This window comes from Gouania willdenowi, chromosome 24 (genome assembly GCF_900634775.1).
Source record: "Gouania willdenowi chromosome 24, fGouWil2.1, whole genome shotgun sequence".
NCBI lineage: Eukaryota > Metazoa > Chordata > Actinopteri > Blenniiformes > Gobiesocidae > Gouania > Gouania willdenowi.
This window is the reverse complement of record NC_041066.1, coordinates 15,810,076-15,833,445: the sequence shown is the minus strand read 5'-3', so window position 1 is coordinate 15,833,445 and position 23,370 is coordinate 15,810,076. Positions and strand designations below refer to the sequence as shown.

General features: G+C 35.4%; 1 protein-coding gene across 1 annotated transcript; it reads left to right on the top strand.

Annotated features, from left to right (window-relative positions):
* The first annotated feature begins 746 nt into the window (after positions 1 to 746).
* On the top strand, positions 747 to 8,131 carry slc25a47a (solute carrier family 25 member 47a). Its single transcript, XM_028439608.1, has 6 exons — positions 747 to 976; positions 2,594 to 2,637; positions 2,738 to 2,809; positions 4,625 to 4,804; positions 4,892 to 5,156; positions 6,424 to 8,131. The coding sequence occupies exons 1-6, from the start codon at positions 940 to 942 to the stop codon at positions 6,735 to 6,737; spliced, it is 912 nt and encodes a 303-aa protein (XP_028295409.1). The 5' UTR covers positions 747 to 939; the 3' UTR covers positions 6,738 to 8,131.
* Positions 8,132 to 23,370: the final 15,239 nt, after the last annotated feature.

Below are 23,370 nucleotides of genomic sequence, written 5' to 3'. Positions count from 1 at the left end.
ATCGTGTTAGATATGTTTAATTCCAAGTAAAATCTCATTAAACTTATCACAGTAATAGTAGTGTCTTTAACTGCAGCATTGCAGTAAAAGTAAATTGCATAAACTTTTAAAATATTTACTCCTGGGCTTTCATTTTTTAGTTAATATTTGCCATAGTTTTGATTATTTTGTATTATGAACTACAAGCATAATCTGTCAATAGTATATTTGATGTAATCCTGTTTCATGGTTAGTTTGATTTAATTTTAGATTGATTTGTTCTTTATAACAGCAAAATTACAATTAAAAACAAAACAAAAAAACATGAAAGGTCTGCATCACTCAAAAGTATTTTACGAGCTGTCCTTGAACGCACCACCGGCCCCCACAAATCATTGCGTCTCTCTACCGTGTCACGTACTGAGTTTACCTCCGTAGTGAGATTATAACCCTAACCTAACCCTAACATAATCCAATAAATAAATAAAGCACGTGTCCGTTCATTTGGAAAACAAAAATAAACAAAAAAATATTATTATTATTGTTTTTAATTATTTTTCGGTAATGCGCATGTGCGCGCATGCGCGTATACAATCTCAGTATATGACACCGTTAAAGCTTTTAAAATGTCGTAAAAAAACAACTATTACAGGTGACGTTTGTTTATTTATTTAATAGATAATAATAAAAAAAAGAGTAAATCTCAGTGCTCAATTTGGCGAAAATGTAGCAGTTGACAGCTTAATGAAACGTTATGAAAGAGAGCGATTTAAGACACGTACAGTATTCTCGGCATCCTTCGGCTATGTTCGGCTAAAGTCGGAGCCAATCATGGCCGTCCTCTCGACCAAACGTCACGTAACAACAAGAGCCAAGGTTATGGAAGCTACAACACATGCTAGTGAACGAATGAGAGGCTTCAGATGACATGTGTGTCTCTGTCAGTCGGCGGGGGACAGGATGCATATCGTTGACTTTGTGTCCGGATCTTTTGCAGGTAACTGTTGTCGTAAATCTTACGGAATTACACTGTAATTATTATGGACTATGTTAGCATAACATTAGTGCAGCATTGTCGTTAAATGCTAAATTCTACATGGTATTACGTCACATCAACTAATTTTTTTTTTTGTTTTTTTTTGTTTGTTTTTTTCATTTACACGAACGACAGCCACCACCAGACCTCTATGGCACGTTTTTCCAAAATAAGAGGCGTTGGTTTTTACATTTATTCATGCATGTAATCCCACGTGCAGGGGTCACCAACACGGTGCCCGCGGGCTTCAGGGAGCCCGCATGGATCATGTGAGAGGCCATCAGGAGCTCTAGTTACCAATGAGCTCCATCTAAAATCTGATTTACTTTCCAGGATTCAATCTGACAAAGACAAATACATATGACAGATGTCGTTTTTATTTAGTAAAGTTAAATACTGCTGCACGTGATAAAGTTTTTGTATTAGATTAACTTAAGTGTTGCAGATTGGGTGTATGGGTTGTGGTTTGTTTTTCATAATATGATATATAAGATGTATTTTTAAAAACGCTAGGTGGATTTTTGTAAAATTGTGCATAGTTGTTACATTTTAGAATAATGTTATGTTACACAATTAGCTAAAAGTTGTTTTTTAGTAGCTTGGAAAATAAGAAGATGATCATTTCCTATCAAATGTAATGAATATGAAACAATTGCATGAATTAGGAGAAATAAAGTGTTGCATGTTGAAATTTTACTCAAGTACGAGTAATTCACAAAATACTCGAGTACAAGTAAAAAGTAATAATACTCAAAGTAAAAGTAACCAGTTACTCCCCCCCCCCCCCCCCCCCCACACACACACACACACATTTATTTTTGGTAATAAATCTTGCCAAGGTTCACTTGCGTACAGTAAACATCTCATGTATAAACTTAAAAAGGAAGAGTCCAAATTTTGCACAATTGTGACTTAATATATTTTGCACAAAGGCATCTGTATTAAATACATTTTTGTCAAAATGTACAATTCTTTTTTAGACAAAATAACACAAATTAATTCAATTGAAAATTAAAAAAAATCTCAGGTTCTAAGTACAGCTACATTTCTGAACTTATGAATAACTAGCATTTATTGCTATTTTGGGCGCCGTGCATTACGTTTAATCTGATTGGTAGACTATGGTGTGATTCACACTATCTATTGATCTTTTTGAAAATGAAAAATAATAATTTACTCAGTAACGGTTGGGTGTAGAAATGTAACAAATTACTTTAATTCTTTTAAAACGTCTTTTAAATACAAGTAAAATGACTGATTTAGAAATATACTCAAAATAGAACAAGTACCCGTAAAAACAACTCAATTACAGTAACGTGAGTACTTGTAATCCATTACTTGTACCTCTGCCCATGTGTCACTTACACTGATCCATTATGAATGATTTTAGTTTGCAGAATTACTGGCAACAGGTTCAAATCATGCCCAAAATGTAATTCTATTCTGTAAATCTAACACATTACATATTTTATTGTTTTAAATGATAACCAATGTGACCAGAATCAGGAGTATGGCTGGTACAGCTCATACTGTATAAGTAGTGTGTCCTTGACCTTCTTTTTGTCTTTGAAAACACAGGAGCCTGTGGTGTTATTGTGGGGTACCCTCTGGATACTGTCAAGGTAGAGTGACACTGAACACATGCTTTCAGTAATAACTTAAGTACATAATAAAAAAAAAAGACAAAATGTTCACATGGTGGTGTGGATTTGTTTGTTTAAGGTCCGCATTCAAACTCAGAAACAGTTCACTGGGGTGTACCAGTGTGCCGTAGCAACATTTTCAAGTGAAGGGGTGAGTGAGACCAATGCCCTCTATGTCAGAGATGGGCAACTTTTACAAATAAGATGGTCCGATCATTAATGTCAGTATGTTTAGAATAATGACCAATCTGAGCACTGATACAGGAAAGAACAAAGGTTTTGTGTCCTTTTGTTGTTGTTTTGTGTATTTTTCAGACATTTTGTAGGTTTTTTGGAATAATTGTATGTATTTTTGTTTGGGGTGTCTCGATCCGATATCGGTCCGATATCAGCCTGAAAACTAATATCGGATATCGGATTAAAATTTCCAAAATTCCGATTGTTAATTTTTTTTCCCCCATTTTAATTTTTTATTTATTTTATTCAGTTGTAGAATACTGTAGATATGATGTTGAAGGTTAAAAATCATGTAACCAATCTGTTAATAATAAATGGTTCAGTTTTTCCCATACCTACTGTTGCTGACTAATGTTTTCTGTTTGAGTAACATCACGCGATCAAGCCTTTTCTGACATTCCACACTACAATAATAAGTATTTCTAATTTTTTTATCAAAGAAAAAAAAAGTAATAATGTAGTATGTATGATTCATGCTGATATTGGTAACGGCCGATATGCAAGGCTGCAATATCGGCATCATATCGGAAATGAAAGTTGTATCGGGACATCCCTAATTCTTGTTGTCATTTTGTGTATTTATGTTGTCATTTTGTGTATTTTTTTATAGTTGTTTTGTGCGTTTGAATCATTTTGTGTCTTTTTCTTGCCATTTTGTATAATTCCTGTTATTGTATTATGTAATGTGTTTCTTTCTGTTGTTTTGTGTATTTTTCTTGTCATTTTGCATATTTTGTTGTCATTTTGTGTGTTTTTCTGTTGTTTTTTTGTAGTCATCTTTAGCCTGTACTACTAAGCTACATAATTATATCCTGGATTTATCTCCGTTAGCGGGCTTCACCTAACCAAACATTGTCCGCCAGACAGAAGCTGTCCTACGAATCCAGATCACAACAAGCTAAGTCAAGCGTGTTGATTTCAGCCTGGTTACCGGCGCGCTCTAGTGACAGAGGTGGATATTACAGCGTCAGACCAATCACAATGATGGGGAAACTGGAGAGCAACTTACGTCACACAATTGAGAAATAATTCTTTAAAAATATGAAGAATTAAAATACATAATTGAGCATCACATCAGATCCACACAGTGTCGTGTTCACACATCACCTTTTATTGGACAGCTCGCTTTCTAAGAGAACTGATTGGTCAGGAGGCGGGGCTTTAGCACTCGCTCAGATCCTAGTCAGAACAAAACCTGGTCCCGACCAGGTTAGTCGTTCAGCCTAAGTTACCATGGTGATTTATCTCTGTAAGACGTTTGCGAGCTCCGTAGGATAGCATACACTGATTAAATCCTAGAAGTTAGCGTGATATAAGTTCATCTAGCTTTGTAGCATAGGCCCCTTATGTGTTGAAATCATTTTGTGTACTTTTATTGACATTTTGTATAAAATCTCCAATATGTACTTATTTGTACAAAATCTGGTTTTATTATCCATTTCTCCAGATGTTTTAAAAAATAGATCCAATATGAGAACTTGTGCAAAAGTGTATTTTTTATTATGTGAGGTTAGCATTTCCCACTTTTTGATCAAATGAGCCATTACTGGGTCGTGCCAGCAACAATCCAATGTATACCTTGTTTTGCAGTTACAGTATGCTTGAATAGAATCTAAAAAGCATCAACCACCTACATCAACCAACTACAGTTAACATGTTTCAGATTTTAAATTCAATAAGAACCCTCATGTTCTGATGCTTCATTGATGAACTTTCTCCTCACCTACAGGTCCATGGCTTCTTTAAAGGAATGGCTTTGCCTCTTGCTACAGTTTCTCTGACTTCATCAGTCGTGTTTGGCACGTATAGAAACTGTCTGCAGTGTATGAGCCATGCACGAGGAAATGTTGGCGGTCCAAATACCAAACTGGAGATCTTCCTGTCTGGACTAGCAGGTGGTGTAGCACAGGTAATCATGAAAATCCTGTACCTAATCAATCAAAATACAGAGGTTTCTAGCTAACCATGACATTGGCTTCCAATCTGCCTTCATCAGATATCAGTTATGTCTCCTGGTGACACAGTGAAAGTACGTCTGCAGTGTCAGACAGAGTCCAAACGAAGGGAAGCCAACTTTGCCAAACCCAAGTACCGCGGCCCGGTCCATTGTCTGCTCACCATCGTCAAAGAGGAAGGCTTCCTGGGGCTCTACAGAGGAGCGGTACCGCTCATGCTCAGAGATGGACCGTCGTTTGCCACATATTTTCTCACTTACACAGTAATGTGTGAATGGCTGACAAAGACTACTGGGAAAAAATTAGGTAAGGGAACAGAAGACATAATGTTACCAATTTTATGTACTTAGTTATTTTATTTTTCAATTGTTTTCATTATTTAATTTCACAAGCAACAAAAATAACAACAAAACAAACAACAGTAACTAGAATATTTGCATTTCCTGAAGAAAATGCAAGTGAGGATGCAAGTGTTGACCCGTGTCGCATTGCATTAGCATTAGCTATCATTAGCATTAACTTAGCATTAACCTAACATTAGCACTAACCTAGCAATAGCATTAACCTAGCCTAGCATTAACATTAGCCTAAAATTAACTGTATAATAGCATTAGCCTAGCATTAGCAATAACCTAGCATGAACACTAACCACGCATTATCATTAGCCCAACAATAGCATTAACATTAACCTAACATTAACACTAACCTAGAATTAGCAATAGCATTAGCCTAATGTTAATATTAACCCAGCATTAGCATTAACCTAGCAATAGAATTAGCCTAACATTAGCATTAGTCTAGCATTACCATTCACCAAACTATAGCATTAACCGAACATTAGCATTAACGTAGCATTAGCACTAACTTGGTATGAACACTAACTTAGCGTTAGCCAAGCAATAGCATTAACTTAGCATTAGCAATAAAGTTGAAATGGGTTGAATGTATTAGCTGTCCACTCTGAAAATGGGATCGGAGCTGAAAAGTCAATGCAGTTTCATAAAAGATGTAATGACTCAAAAAGTTTAAAAGTTACAAATGATAAAAGTACAAGCATAAAACTTAGGAACTTTTTTAATTTTGTCATAGCTTATTTGTCAAAATCTGACAATTGGTTTATTAGTTAACAACCTACTGAAGTTAAATGGATAACAATAGTGATAACAACAACAAAAGAAGAAAACAAGCAGATGAATACAGACAGTTTGTATCTTAAAGTACTGTACATGCTGCAAATGGTGAGACATTTTTTAAAATAATGGGGTATTGTCCTTTATGGAGGCTGGTAGTTTTTCAAGATTTAAGTGGTTTGTGAGTACGCCTAACCAGTGGTTTATAGATATTTTCGTTCGATTTTTCCAGTTTAAAGTATAACTTTTTTTGCAATGCTTAATGAAATTAGCATGAATGGGATGTAGGTTTTGGCAATGGTTAACGATGGAATATCTCCAAGTATTGCAATAATAGGGCAGAGAGGGATGCTGAGTCTGAAACCTTACTTACAGTTATTTTAAAACTAGCCCATATTTTGCTCTTCATGCAACAAGTGAAAATAAATGACTTATTGTCTCAGATTGGAGCAGTGTGATGCTGGCTGGAGGAGTGTCTGGAATGGCAGGTTGGACCGTAGGAACACCGATGGACGTGATCAAAGCCCGTCTGCAGATGGACGGAGCTCGGGAGACCAGGCGATACAAAGGCTTTTTCCACTGCATAACAGAGACCGCGAGGGTAGAGGGCGCGGGGGTTTTCTTCAAGAGTTTAGGGATCAACTGTTTACGTGCGTTTCCCGTCAACATGGTGGTGTTTTTCACCTACGAGGTTCTCACCGGCTTTCTCAAAGGTGGAGCTGAAGGCGTCAACCCACCACAGCATGGGCTTGAATAGAACAGAAAACGCTACCTCAGGCACAGTGTGTCACACGCTGGGTAATTTGAATGACTTTGTCTTCCATTGATGTTTGTTTTTCGTGGCCTTGCTGGTTTTTATTGGAGAAACTGTTTCTACTGTCTTTGTTACGCACAAAAATAACAGTATATATAATAAATTCTAGTAATACGTGTTGTAGAAAGGCCTGTTGTTGGAAACATTAGAATAACTGGAAAAGCTTCCCTTTATCCCATAGATGGGGTTCTTTGGACCACTAGATGGCATCCCTGACCAGCTTTCTGCTGTGCTTACCATAGAGTGGTTATTGCTCTACTGCAACCATTGGCAACTATATCACAGCAGGGGCCACACAAATGTGATTGTATCTGATCCAAGGGCCACATTATCAACATTCATGTCGGCATTTAGAATAATGACCAATCAGAGCATTTACACAGAGCATTGTCTTTGTCTGTGGTTTCAATGTTTTCTTGGTTTTTAGTCACGTTATGTTTCAAGGGTCATTATGTGTGTTTGTTATTTTTTGTGTTCTTGTTTTAATTTTGTGTAATTTAATGCATTTTTGTTGTTGATTTGTGTGTTTTTGGCATCACTTTCTGTATTTTTGTTGTCATTTTTTGTATTTTACTGTCTGTTTCTTCACAGTTTGTGTGTATTTTGGGAATTTTGTGTGTACTATGTGCATTTTCCTGCCAATTTATGTGCTTTATTCCTTCCAACTTCTTGAATTACAATTTTTGGGGATTTGTGTTAGGGGCCGTAAAATGATTGACTGAGGGCCACATGTGGCCCCTGGTTCGCCAATTGCCTATGTCTGCTCTACTGGAGAACAACCCAGAAATCTTGGTACATCCATACTTTATCAATGGATTCATACACCTGATTTCTGTCAGGACTGATTACCAGCTGTATAACGCACAACTCACTTGAAGCTTTGTTTTTGTCAATTTCATCGATTATATTTATTTAAGTGACAATAACTATACTATGACTAATTTAAAATATGCATATATTGTTATCCTTGTCAACTAATTAAAAAATAATGTTCACATGGGATGAAGTCCATCCACAGTGAAGTTAACTTTTTTTAAATGTATCAATATCCAATCAAAACTCCTTTTGTCACGTAGAAGGCGGGACAAGCTTTAGTACTACTGCATATCAGGCTGATGAATGGTAATTGAAGCTTTAAAACTATATTGGTAGACTAAAACTGAAATAGCCCTGATGACTAATTTTGGACTAAAATTAAGTTGCATTTTAGTCAAAAGACTAATATGACTAAATCAAAATGAACACTGCTTCCCATTGTTTAATCCCCTGCTGATTTCTACCATCGCTGTAATACTTGATAACTTTATAAAGCTGCATATTAAACCGTGAAAGTGAATTGTTTAATGTTTGTCCGTCACACATTGACAGAAGCCTTATCTAATAAAAGAACATGATGTCTCTTTTTGTGCATTCAGTTTTGTTTAGTTTGTTTTTGCTAATATTGCAACTAAGTTTCACTGATACCCTCCATTACTCATTGGTAATGCAAACATTTAAACTAATAAAAAAATATGCGTTTGGCCAGTGTAGAGTGATTTATATATTACGTATTTAATCAGATTAGTTAAACAAATAACTCCTAGATTCTGAGAATTATCTAAACAATGTAGCACCTCCAAATATATACTGGTATGTGTTTCGGATAATATGAATAGGAGGGAAAATGTGAGGCATGAATAAATTAAAATAAGCAAACAAGTTTTTTTTTTGTTTTGTTTTTTTTAGTATAGGAATGCGTTTAGTGACAAATGTTTGCACAATCAACTTTACCCATATTCTGTTCTAGGTTTTTACAAAATAATTCAGGTGGGGGCGGTGACCTTGTTTATTGAAAAGTATTGGATCGGTATCGACGATACTGGGCTCGGATCGATACCAAGTCCTGCAGTATCGCCCACCTCTATTACAAAGTCTGTCGTTGTGTGGAGATTTGTTTAACACTAAAATGCTCCTCAGTTTACATGGTCGTGTCATGGAGTAGAAATGATCATTAATTATAAATCCATGCACCATTGAAGATGTATATATCTATATACAGTATATAAAATACAGATTTAAAATGTATGGTAAGCAGCCAATAGGTATATATTAAAGACACATAATCTTTTTTTTAGATGGCTGATTTTTGTCATAATTTCTACATTTTTATTGATATGAATTAACTCGTAAAAGTCAGATCTCATGTAAATATTCGATTAAAACTCAGCAATCCTGAAGAACAAACCCATCCCTAACGCATGTAGTTTGTTGGCTTTGGCTCTTGTATTGTTATACATCTTGTGTTTGTCATATATATATATATATATATATATTTTTTTTTTTTTTTTTTTAAACATGTGACCCCCACATTTATTTGGATTATTGTTAAAAACACCAAACTTAAAACTCCCAAGTAAAGGCTCACTTCCAAAAGGGTTGCAGGAAAAATTTTAGGAGAGAGAAGGAAAATATACGTTAACAGGAAAACAACATTTTTAAGCTACAATATGCTAGAACACTGAAAATGATGAGTATAACAATAGCAGGGTTTAAATTATGGAACTGCACCAACATAAACCAGTTTAGGACAGCAATAATATATAATATGTATATAATGGTATAAAATATATTAATACTTCATAAACATAGTTAAAGGTATATATTGTGATAGAGAATATTATTAATGTAAATATTGCCACACTAACTTGAATTGATGAAATTTGTGTTGTAGATATGAAATAGTGTAATATTAATAGTATGTACATGTCATGTGCATTCATGTGTATATACATGTATATATGTGTGTGTACTTATGTATATATGTTTGATGTGCATGTATAAACTGTATATACAAAACTTGTGCAGAATATATATTGAATGTATACTGTAAAAATAGTAATATAAGTAAAAAAAAAAATGTGTGATATTATCTAGAGCCGTGTTTCTCAAACGGGGGTACGTGTACTCCTATGGGTACGTGATGGCACTACAGGGGGTATTTGAGAGAGTGAGAGAGAAAGAGAGGGAGAGGAAAATTAACAAATGAAAGCATTAAAAATATTGGGTTTATTTTTAGTTAAAAATAATAATCACACTGAATTTTACCAGCAACTCACATTACAATAACAAAAGCACACAAAATTAGAGAAAAATATACTGAATAATAAAAAGAACAGACAAACGTTGACAAAATACACACAATAACACCAAAAACACATGCACTAAGAGAGAAAAATACTTACTATGACCATCAACACACAAAACAACAACAAATACACACTAAACACACACAGAATACACAAAAATAACAGAGAAACAACCAAACAACACCAAAAACACACTATACAAAAAATGTTAGTAGAAATGATCTTGATTAGAACATGAACTGAAAATAAATAAAGTTTCTTTCCAGATATTTACAACATGAGATGCTTGTAAATGTGTGTGATCATTCATTCATGCCATCATAAGTTCTATAGTTGTTTTTTCATAGAATTCTGAGCAAAATGTTGGACATAAACCACTCTACACACTCAAAAGAATGGACGGGACAAGCTCCCAGGTAGAGTGAAGCATTTTTTTTATTTTATTTTTTATAGCTCCCCCTGCTGACTGGCTGCAGTATAGGTCATAAATCCCACCTCCTCAATGATAACAGATGGGATGTGGGTCAAACTGTAAAGTTAAAATACTCGTCACATCATTTTTTTCCAAACCTAAACTCTGCTGTGATCATTAGTTATCATCACCCTACATAGTGTTCAAGTGCTCATTATTCTGTGAAGCTTGTTTTAAATAAATTATTTGAGGTTGAAAAAACGGGATTTTACATCATATATGACGACGATTGACAGTCGCGGATCTTGCGTAGCTCTCTTATTGAATAGCAGTTAAGTCGTGAAGGAAATCCGAGACGCCATTTAACTTTCCCGTCAGTTTTTTGGTCTTTTTTGAGCTGCCAAAATGAGATGTTCTGCACTAAACTGTTCGAAGCCATTGATAGAATTTCCAGCTGGAAAGATACTTATGTTCTTGGCGTAGTTGGACTTGCGTAAGTCATCAGAGCGGTACGCTAAATGGGCAGTACGTGTTACCAGGGCTCCTCCTGCCGGACCCTACTGTGCAGACTCTGGCTTCAAATGACATAAAATTTGCAAGATGGAAACGCCCCTAAGCGCCGTATTTTGGCTTCAAGAACGCTACAGTGCACGCCCACCGGTTGGAACCTGGTAAGCACGATGTAACACGACGTAGAAAGTGTCTATTCGTACGGTTGCCGTGCGGACAACCCCTGGTGCTATTGGTACGGTTACCGGAGTACAAGTACGTTGCCTTTCAGGGTTAGGGTTAGGGTATATATCGCAACCATATTTAGGGTTAGGTTTAGTCTTAGTCACGTGACCCAAACTGGCCAAATACAGATATAAAAACTGGCTGCGTACAGATAGAATGTCGGTATATTAATACGGCAATCGTACAGATAGCCACTGTCCATAAAGTATGTGTAAACCTGCTTCACATTTTCTGTAATGGGCACGTTAGTCCAATGCTTATTCCACTGTGGGTGCCATAAAATCCAGACGTATCAAGCTGTGATTCTTTAATTGGAAACGACAGATTCTCCACTTCAATGGAGCTCGGTTAAGTTAGACGAATTCTGTGAAGTCTGTGTGAACTTCATTTGGCATTCCATAAAACACAACATGGTTAAGTGATGCTTTATAGGCCTTTATCTAGGAGTAAAAAAAGCCCTGACCATTGCCTTTGGTAGTGGTTTTTGATTCAATCTTGCTTGTCTCTCACTGTTATGTAACAACTCCAACTATGCAAGCTTTAAAAATCAAGCTGATGAACTCACAGGCTTCTTGGCTCTTAAATAACTGGAGTCAAATGACGCCTTCTTTAGCAAACATTACAATGATTTATTTATTTGCTTGTCCTAATATAACAGCTGTGGACAAAGCCAACACTATGTGAGATAGTAACACACTGTTATACACCATGCAGGGCCTGAGAACATAGTCTGGGTTCCTTCACAAGCCTGTCTACCATCTTCATAGTCCTAGTGAGTGGTAAATCAGTCAATTTCTTTCGGGAAATAGAACAGAATAGAATTATTTTATTGTCATTATACACAAGGTACAACAAACTTAAGAGACAACTCTTGTGAAAACTTTTAATGGATTTACAAAGTAATGCATAAGCCCTCGATAATCGTATGTAGGCGATTCATTAATGATAGGTGTTTAAATAATGTCTGGAAAGCTTCATTTTGTCGTCAGAAATGGTCCTTGGTAATAAGCACTTGTGCTTTCTGTGGCTAATCATCACTGATGGACTATTTTAGGAAGCAATGCTCTTCTCTGTCGTCGGAGTGCCCTGCTGGGTAAATTTGCAGCTTACTGAGTTTGCAACCTCAAATGCCATCATGTGGAAGAATACAGACGGATGCGGGGGTGGAAATTAGAAATGAATGAAAAGATGGGAGAATGAGATGTAACTATTGAAGAAAAAAAGTTAAACGTAACACCTCAATCAGTTAAGTTCTTTGAAATAAAACTAAGTTAGATCAACATTGATTTAATTGTTCTCAAAAGCAATTACTTTGCATTAGTCCTTAAAATGAAGGCAAGTCAACTCAAAGATTGATTTTGAGTTTTTCTAACTCAATATTTTTGCGTTACCCAAAATTAAAATGTTGCTCCTTTCTAAACTGATATCTTCTTCTTCTTCTTCTTCTTCTTCTTCTTCTTCTTCTTCTTCTTCTTCTTCTTCTTCTTCTTCTTCTTCTTCTTCTTCTTCTTCTTCTTCTTCTTCTTCTTCTTCTTCTTCTTCTTCTTCTTCTTCTTCTTCTTCCGCCTCATTGAGGTTTAATGAAAATAACTTTTTGTTGTAACCTTAAAATAAAAATATTGTGTGCCTAATAATTAAAATGTTCAAATTTAACTTGCCAGAAAAAATATATTTCTTCAGAAATTCTAGAGAAAGTGGAGACGTCATGAGAAACCTAATGCAGATTTTTATTTCTTGGCTTTTAACCCAGCATTAGACTCATTATTCAGTGCTGTGCTTAATAATTCAGTCAATAATAAAGTCAGTTTTTATTCTTGTTTTACTTAGTTTATTTTATTGTTTTGCTGTTTTTTTTTTTTACCAATTGTGTGCAACACTTTGTCTTAAAGGGCTGAACAAATACAGTTGATTTGAGGTTTACTCAGAGAAGAACAGCAGGTATAGACTGCATTCACTAAAGTAGAAATCTGGATGAAACTCACTTAGAAATTGAAGTTAGTTCATTTTTAAGAAATAACGTTGTTTTTTTTTTTTGTTTTTTTTGAAACATTAGAAATATGGAAAGATGGCGTACCAACGTGAAAGGAAATATTTTTATTTTATTTTTTTTTGGAGACAAAATGGAAAGATGAACGTATGTGAAAGTATGTGAACCAGAATCTCTCGAAAAAAAAAGATTTTTAGAGATGATGGTTTTATTTGATGACAATACAAAACAATGAGAGGTGATCATGGAACAGAAGAAGTGGATAACATGAGCATGAAAAAAAAAAAGAGAATACGACTGGATGTAACCATGCAGGTTTCAACAAGTGTGCTTCATGATGTGCTTATAGTTTGTACATTTTTTATTTATTTTATTTATTTTGGCTGCGGCCTTAAAATGCCACAGTGTTACCAGGCATTCTTATTATTCTCCATAAAGCTGCACTTTTCAGGTCATATGTGCCAGACTAATCCTAGTCAGAATATCTTATCTACCTTCAGGTCCCATTCACACGTACACATTAAAAATTAGACAGTAAATACACCTTTCTTTCTTTCTTTTCCCCCTAAACTTTACAAACAATTGTTAGTTTTTCTACAAAAACAAAGCCTCCTTTAAAAAATAAGTTAGTGTTTCTCTGTAAAATAAAACCCAACTCTTAGAAACTAAATGTAAATATTCTACGTAAAAATAAATGTCTGCAACAACATACTATTGTGGACATACTTCTAAACCTAAAGTTTAAAGGACAGACATTACTGCAGCAGGCAGAGACAGACGTTTGAATGGAATGACTTTTTAATATTTATACCATATTCATTCTCATGACTGGACTGTATACGGCTGCTTGTTGAAGCGAGAATTTAGGGGTTATTTCTGATTAAATGGGACCTGCTGCAACCCAGAACGAGTCCAAATCATCAAAATCTTACAGTATGCAGAGGTCAAGAGATAAAAATAGACGGGGATTACACCCAACAAGGGTGTGATTTCTGCACCATCAAATAATCACACAAATAGTTGATAGTGTTCCGTGTGATATGTTCAGACAGTCCACGAGTGGCTTATTTTCTAAAGTGAAAAAATGTACTTTCTTTTTTTTTTTTTTTTCTGGCCAACATACAACCTACGTCCTGTAATAAGACTTCAAACTCGACTAGAAATGATCTCGCCTTTCAAAGCACCTTCACATTAAAGAAAGTGTATGTATTTCCTGTTAAATAATGATAACAATGATAATCCAGTTTGAATTAATCACCAGTAAAAATGAGACTTTCTTTTGCTTTTTGACCTGAAAGGCAGGAAAGTGACAGCCAGCTCTCACTATTACTGCTCATGGTTTAGAAATCAGTGATTTAATTTAATTAAACACTGAAACCTGATGGGTTTCAGGTCAGATGTGTTAGGCCGATCAGAGGATTGGCTCTTGCTGAGAGCTAATGGCTAGTATAGGGCTGTGCAAGCTTTTTCCGAGCAAAAATGCTTTAGTGTCATCATTGATCCAAAGTGAAGAATACGACGTCATTGGTGGAAACCTTGACATCGTGGCAGTTTCCCAAGAAGAAATTGAAGTCTCTTAAATGAACTGTAAGAGTGAGAGTGCTTTTAATTGTTACCATCAACCTATAAATAGTTCACAGGCCTAGAAATGTTTTAGAACAACAGGCAGCACTTAGTAAAACAATTAGATTACGCAAAACAAATGAAACCAAGTGTAGCCACGCATTAGCTCTTTGTGTCACTGAAGCGTCCCTTCTCTCATTCTTTAGATTCAGGCATATTTAAAGCCTGCCTTGCATAGTCTCTTAGGCTGCATCAATGAAACAACCAGGCTGGATTGTCCCTCCTATCTCCTTTACTATCCACTTTTCCTTAGAAAGAGTTAGGAGACTTCCTAAAGGAGTTGGATAAAAGCGATCACATTTGTTTTGACAATCAGACGCACTGCCACTCAGTGACGTAATAAATCAGAGTGCTCTGTTTTTAGTCCTCATGAGTTTCCATGAATGCTCAGATGAGCACAGTCCCTTTAAAGGAATTGTGGGGCAGCATTATCTCGTCTACTTTGGTAAAAGATGCATCAGTGTTTCCTAGAGGTTATAAAGGAAACATTGAGACACTCATTTCCTTAGCTTTTAGAGAATTTGAACGCTCCTCATCATGGCCGCAGGAAAAGTGGATAGGAAAGGGAAAATAAGGGACTATTCGGCAACAGCCCCACAGGCTTCTCATGATTGGGCATGGGACAGGTGTGCATCTGTCGGTGGGAAAAAATAATAACACTTAGGGCGCTGAAAATCCTCCAAGGAACGAGAGGATGTTTGAGAGAGCAGAGGCAGTATTGACCAGTACTTATTACAAAGCAACCAGTCAAATCAGATGAACAAAACCACAGTCTTCAGCACCCTTATCACTGAAGCGGTTGGTACAACCACAGAAATACTAGTGATGTACTCCACCCAGCCACAGAGAATATCAAAGGAAGATATCAAAGAGCATACACTTCCTAGAGAGAAAAAGAACAAAGGGCACACACCGAGTGTGAAGTGGACCAAAGCTGCATATAGGAGAAAGTTGGAAACAGTTATAGAGACGCAACCTCAGGCTTGATAACCCTGTAGCTGGCCACCTTTGATGAGGGTGTCTGGTACGTGTTAAAAAGGCCGAAACACCCCCGGATTCAAAGGAACACTACTGATGATATGTCCCAAAAATGCACATCCTTCCAATATCTGAGACACAGCTCCCACGGCACTCTCAAATGGCAAACCTCATGTGACTACCATCTTTTGGCACAAAGGACAATTTAAATTACGTCCCGTGTTTAATGATTTATTCAGGTTCATGAATATATAAGATGGTGCCGTAACAACAGCTTGGTTTCCATTACAGATTTTTGCAAAAAGAAGCGATGTTTCTGAATGACGACAAAGTGTAATTGCGCTTTGAACGTGTTTACACTGAAAGTTGTTTTCCTCGTAACTCCCGTGAAATGTCATCCCGCGTGACTTCGCTGCAGGAAAACGGACACTCAGAACCTTCTTATGACACTCCGTATTCTAATGTGGTAGTAATGCTAACTTAGAAATGTCCTGATCTCTTCTGTATACATGTACATGTTTTCTTGGAGAGAAGTGGTCATGTGACCATGTACATCACGGTCTTTGATGTATATTTGCGGATAGTGTTTCCATAGTGCTTTTCCGACACATTTCGATGTCGAAACGTATGAAATTGCATCTCATCAAAGCTTAAAAGCCTTTTAGCGATATTTGAGTGTTTTTTTTCAAAATTCAAGTGTTTCCATTATTAGTTTTTGTTGCGCTGTTTAGATTTTGCGCATTTCCAAGGGTAATGGAAACATAGCTCATAACAAATTGGCTACAGCATAAAAGACATTTAGATAGTGAATACATTTCTAAAAGGGTCGCTGGGTTTTCACATCAGCAACAAAGCAGTGCACTGAGTTCCAGGAGAGGACATAGAACAAGCATGGTGAAAGCAAGGGGAGAAGAGCATGTAGAGGACACGAGTGTGAGGAAGCTGGAGTTTAGGATGTGAAGAAATACCAAACAAAGAGATGTTCCACAAAGGGAGAGGTGAACGGAGAGAGCTGTCTTGCAGAGCTGAGAGAGAGCTTTAAAGCAGTCTCGATGATGGCATGTGTTCACCCACTCACTCTGACAGGCTGCTGCTGCAGTAGTACAAGGTTCAGACCAGGTCAGTCTCCCACAGACACATGGGACAATGTTTGACGCTGGTGGTGATGCGTTGACAAAAGGAAAGCGAGGGCGCACAAACACAAAATATTCCAACCACGTGTGAGAGCAGATAGAGGCAGCGGAAAATGCGCAAACCCCAGCAGTAGACGGGACATTCAGTGAACACAACAAAGAGGGCTTTAGTGCTTTGAGCTGATGTTGCTGTTGTTGTTTTGTTTGGCTGTAGAAAAAAAAAATCCAGCAACAAAACTGATTGTAACCACTGTCACCGTACATGAGTGGCCCCAAAAGTCCAAAAATACACAAAATAAGTCAATAACAAAATGAAAAAAATTAGGAAAACACACAAAATTACAGCAAAATACACAAAAGACAACTTAGTATATATACTCTAAAACCACACAAGATGACTACAAAAACATCATAAAACTATACAAAGCCACAACAAAAATACACAAAATGATGCTTAATGGCAACAAAAATACACAAATGACTCCAAGATGAATCCAAGAATAACAAAACTATACAAATCAACAACAATACAAAAAGTTAAAACAGAATTATATAAATAACTCCAAAACCATATGAAACAACAGCAAATATACACAAAATGACAAAACAGAATCTCAATGAACACTCACAAAATGAGAAATAATGTATAAAACAACAACAGAAATACACAAAATGATATATATATATATATATATACAAAAAGACAACAAAAATGCAAACTCTGTATTATCGCTCGTATTGGTCCAAATGCTGACATGAATGTTGATAATGTGTCCCTTGATCAGGGGTATATATTAAGTTTATTCCCAGTCTAAGTGTCAAACTAAAATAATGATCACAACTGTATGCACATGCTGAGCAGGTTTTAATGATCAAATCAATCAGCTTATACTGAGTTGAATCTACAATTTGAAGCGATAGAGTAATATATATATATATATATATATATATATATATATATATATATATATATATATATATATATATATATATATATACATATAAATAAAATAGATACTGATAAGTGTTTGTTTTATCTATAATTCTCTGAAATACTTTTTAAGACCCAAGCTTCAAAGCAGAAGGTCCGACAAATATAGCTCAACAAATAGGGTGATTTTCCACCATGAAAAGCTTTTTGCTCAGGCTTCCTGTGAAATCAAGAATAGAAACTACATCCCCCTCCACCCACTGCAGAGTTTTCATCTCCACTCTCTTCTCACCCCAACTGGTTAGGGCAGATGGCTGCCTACCCTGTGACCAGCTTTGTCAGAGTTCTTCCTGTTTAAGTGAGTCGGGCCCCCTCTCCGATTGCCAAGAACATTCTGTACGTACTAAGATTTTGTCCTTAAGTGTGCAGCACATCAACATGTCACTTTGTTAAGATCCATTGCTAAGTAAGTAAGAGTAGGATCAAATGTTCCCTTTGATTTAGTTTCCTAGGCCAAAACCTGTGATTATGATTGTGTGCAGTGTGCACGTGAAGCTTTGGGAAATATTGGTTCAAGTGTAGGCAATGGGTACAAACCAGAAAGCAGTACAGATTCAGGTCTAAAAACTAGCAGAGATGCAGTTTTTGCTTAAGCATGTTAATGGAAACGGGTGGAGATAAGGTCAGAAAGAGGGACAGTGGGGAAGTGTTATTGGACAAGGAAGTCAGCAGTGACTGAGACTAATGCTAAAGTGCTGCAGTGTACTGTACACAGCTATGGGGCGCCGATTGTAAAGTTGTGCATACCAAAATAAACCAACTTTTTGCAACATTTAACAACAAGCCACTTTTTAAAAAAAAGTATGTGAATTTTTTTTTTTAACATTTGAGCAGATTTACAGCAATATTTGTGAACTTTGTGATATTTTTTCTCTCGTAAAAATATGTCAATCTTAAATGTAAATCTAAATGTTCAATAATAAATCAAAATATAAATGTTAAATCTAAAAATAATATGATAATAAATAATATAATAAATATTACTGTAAACCTGGTTAAAAGTAACAAAAGTGGTTTGTTGCTAAATCTAAATGTTAAATGCTAAATCTAAACGGTGAATTTGCGTATTAGCTAAATATTTAGTTTCACCTGTAAAATTTAGATTTAACATTTAGATTCAACACTTAGGCTTAAATTTAACATTTACGATATACATATACATTTAGATTTTAACATTTAGATTTAACTCTTAGAATTACATTTAGATTTTAATATTAATATTTTACATTTAACATTTAGATTTTAACATTTAAGATATACTTTTAATGTTTAGATTTAACATTGACATATTTTTATGAAGAAAAAATATCATGAATTTCACAAATATTATTGTAAACCTGGTCATCTGTGACACTTAGATTTAACATTTAGATTTAACACCTAGATTTAACATTTAGATTTTAACATTTAGATTTTAATTTAACATTTAGATTTTAACATTTAGATTTTAATTTAACATTTAGATTTTAACATTAATATTTTACATTTAACATTTAGATTTTAACATTTAAGATATACTTTTAATGTTTAGATTTAACATTGACATATTTTTATGAAGAAAAAAAATCATAAATTTCACAAATATTACTGTAAACCTGGTCATCTGTGACACTTAGATTTAACATTTAGATGTAACTCCAAGATTTAACATTTAACTTTTAAGATGTACATATATATTTAGATTTTAACATTTAGATTTAACATTTAAGATATACATTTAACATTTAGATTTTAACATTTAGATTTTAATTTAACATTTAGATTTAACATTGACATATTTTGTGAGGAAAAAAATATCAGACATTTCACAAATATTACTGTAAACCTGGTCAAAAGTAGCAAAAAAAAAAAATGGTTTGTTGCCAAATGTTGCAACACGTTGCTGTTTATTTTAGCATTCACAACCTTACAATCGCGCCCCATACACGGCACACTTGAAGTCAGTTAGGTGTGCAGTCAGCGTGACAAATGGGTTTAGAGCAGGCATGGGACTATGTGAAGGATCAGCTGTAAGCCCTTTACTGATGCAGGAAGAACTTATTAGTTAAATATCAGATTGGATGGGAGGACTTTGTTTAATGAAGGTATGCAAACCTGCTTTTTTATTTTTTTGTTACATTTTTTGTAAATTGTAGTTTTTATTTTATGTGAATATAATCTGTTGACATTTAAAGGTCAAGCAAGATTTTTTTTTTCTTTTTTAAATATATCTTACTACTTCAGAAAAGAGCACAGCCAGGGCTGAAATTTTTAATGTGTAAGTCATTGGTGATATGTGACACAAGGATGACATCCAGACTCAAAGGAAAAAGTTTAGAAGATAGTGAGAAAGGTGTCTGGAAGATGTGACTGAGAGATAGTTTGGTTTAGAGAGATAACAGTTCTGAGATCATCTTTGGGAATAAAAAGTTTAAAGAAAGGTGAGGAAGGTCAGATTAAGATGGTTTGGACATGTGCAGAGGAGAGTTTGTAGATATATTAAATGAAGGATGCTTAACTGTGCTGTAACTGGTCAAGGACACCTTTATAACACTTATGTCTGGAAAAAGTAAGACAAACTTTGACAGAGTGAACCACTTATATCAGTATTGATATATATATATACATATATATATATATATATATATATATATATATATATATATATATATATATATATATATACATATATATATATATATATATATATATATATATATATATATATATATATATATATATATACATATATATATATACAATGTGAGAGACTCCTACTAAAACATAAAACATGTCAATATGAATGATGTAATTCCCATCACATAAATGCATTATAGTTCTAAATCTGAATAATAAACTGGCTTTGTAGTCATTTATATCACCTCTTGGCCTTCAAATACATGTAGCATTTCTTCAAACGCTTGTTTATGTGGAATTCTTGGGTTTTTCCTTTAAAATTTTATATCTGTAACGACTGCTATATACTTATTATTGTCACGATCAGTTTTTTAGATTTTTTTTAGTCACAGACCCACGCATACTCTTCACCTGAACAAGCAAGACACCTTAAAATGGGTAAGCAGGCGATTCAGGGAAAGACTCTGTGTGATTGAGCACAGGTGTGGCACATGTGATTAATCACATTTGTTGGAATGGGAAAGCTACTTCCAATCTGCACACACGCTCCTGCAGAGAAGCAGCAAAGCCAACAGAACTCTGTATAAATAGCAGACAATAAAGAGCCAGAACCTGCAACCCGTCTGTGCGCTGCGTCTTGAACCCTTACCTGGTTAGCAGTCTCGCTACAAAGACATGCACTCAATGTAGAACTGTAGAAAAAAGAAAAATTATTGAATGCAGATCATTTAAAGGATTTTCTACAATACAGGACTTACAGTATGTCTGACGTCAGGGGTGGACTGGCCATTTGGAATATCGGGCATCGTCCCGGTGGGCCGGCGACTCGAAGTGGGCTGGTCCGGTCCGCTACATCGTTTTTTTTTGACGAGTGAGTGGAGGCAGACATGAAAACAGGTCGCCAAAAACGGTGCTAAAGTGGTAAAAACTTGGCAAGAAAACAGTGTAAAGTGACTAAAATGGGCCAAAAGCAGTCAAGAGTAGCCAAAAAAATGGGCAAATAAAGAGGAACGAGGTGGTATATAATGACAAAAGGTTGCTTAAATGGGCAAAATGTGACAAATAATAGTGAAAAAGTGCGAAATGTGGCAAACAATAGCGGAAAAAGGGCAAAAACATGGAAGAAAAAGAGGCAAAATGTACCGGGAAAAAATGAAACAAGTGGTATTTACTGGGCATAAGTTGGCTTATTTGGAGGAGGACAAAGTTGGATAAAAGTGTCAAAAAGAACATGCAAGAATAGACAAAAAAAAAAACATTTATTGGCAAAAGGTAGCTAAAGTCTGAAAAAAGTGTCAGAACTTTTTGAAAAGGGGCCAAAATGGTACAAAGGAAGTTGAAAAATTGAAAAAGGTAATATTGGGTTAAGAAGTTTTAAGGTTTTCTAGGGGAATAATAATTAAAATTAAGTCATAAAGAGCCACATGTTGAGTATCACTGACTTAATAAAGGCTTCTACGTGGTGTCCTCTGATAATGTAGTGGGCTGGTCTAGACACAAAATGCCAGGGCTGATTTTTTGTCCCAGTCCACCCCTGTCTGAGGTTACTGTAATAATGTACTGATATAATGCTATTAAATCAAGATTTTGGTAGATCAAAGGAAAAACCATTCTACATTTTCTACCACCCTTGGTTATGTTCTGTACGTGACAATGCATAAAAACACACCAGGGACTGTTACAATGGGCGGAGGAATAAAACAATCCGGTGGTTGGGGTCTAGGGTTTGATTTGGTGCACTCACATGAACTCTGCAATAGCAACCAGGCTCAGGCAGATAATGTGCTTCATGACAAAGACGCCTTGTATCCTGTGGAAGACATTCTCTTCTGATCCATATGGTTTGATACTTCTCTGCGACTCAGACTTCTCCAATTTTTCATTACCTACACCAGATATGCCTAATATTTGCATTTGCACACCTGTATATTTTTTTTTTTAGCAGTGACAATATCTAAGCTTATTGGATGCTATTGTGTGGCTGTGCATTCCAGGCATTTGTTACAAGTGACCCCTCAAAACAATCATCAATACTCTTTTTCTTTTTCTATAATTGTGACTTTCTAGACTAAAACAAGATTTTTGCCAGAGTATATTTCTTTAGAACATTCTGTTAAATGTCCCATTGCCCAAATTAACTTAACCACATTTTTGCACAATGTTTCCGTAACCACATAGCCTAATCGATTTCCTAGAAAATTCTTCTTTCATAATGCATTTCACATGGTAGGACATGATATACATTAAAAAAAAAAAAAAAAGGTACTCCGAAAGAAGAAGAACTTTTCGTTTGGAGAGTTGGAGGAACGTAAAAAACGACTGAAAAAGAAAGCTCGAGGAGATACGGAAAAAAAGGACAGTGAGGAGGAGTAACAACAGGAACAATGACTGCAGACGAGAACGCATCACATAAAAAAAAAAATAAATAAATAAAAAAAAAAAAACGTTAATGAAAAGATGAAATTATGAAGAAGATGAGAATGTTTGACAAGGGAAGAAACGAGGTTTGATGTAAAATTATCTGTGTTCAAATCAGGGGACGGATCTGGATAAGCATAATGCTTTTTTCCGTCACCCTTTCCGGCATGCAAAAGGACAAAAAACAAAACAAAAAACAAAAAAGACAATGATGTGATTTTGCTCTGAATGTCAAAATGAATTTCTGTGATTGCAACCATGTCGGAAATGAACTGAATAAAGAAATAAAAATAAATAAAGTTTATTAAACAATTTCAGAATAGCGCTGTTGCACTTTTTGATCATGTAAATCACATCGAGTTGCCTTGTGTATGAAATGCGCTATACAAATACATTTGCCGTGCCCTTGCCTTACGTCATTATATGGACATAAGAATCAATGCAGGCCTTGATTATTCCCAGTTGTCACAGTTATTCACTTTTGGCACAAACAGCGAATCAGACGCACTAAGCCTCGCCCCATGCCCTGATTACACGTCTGCTCCTTTGATGCTTCGT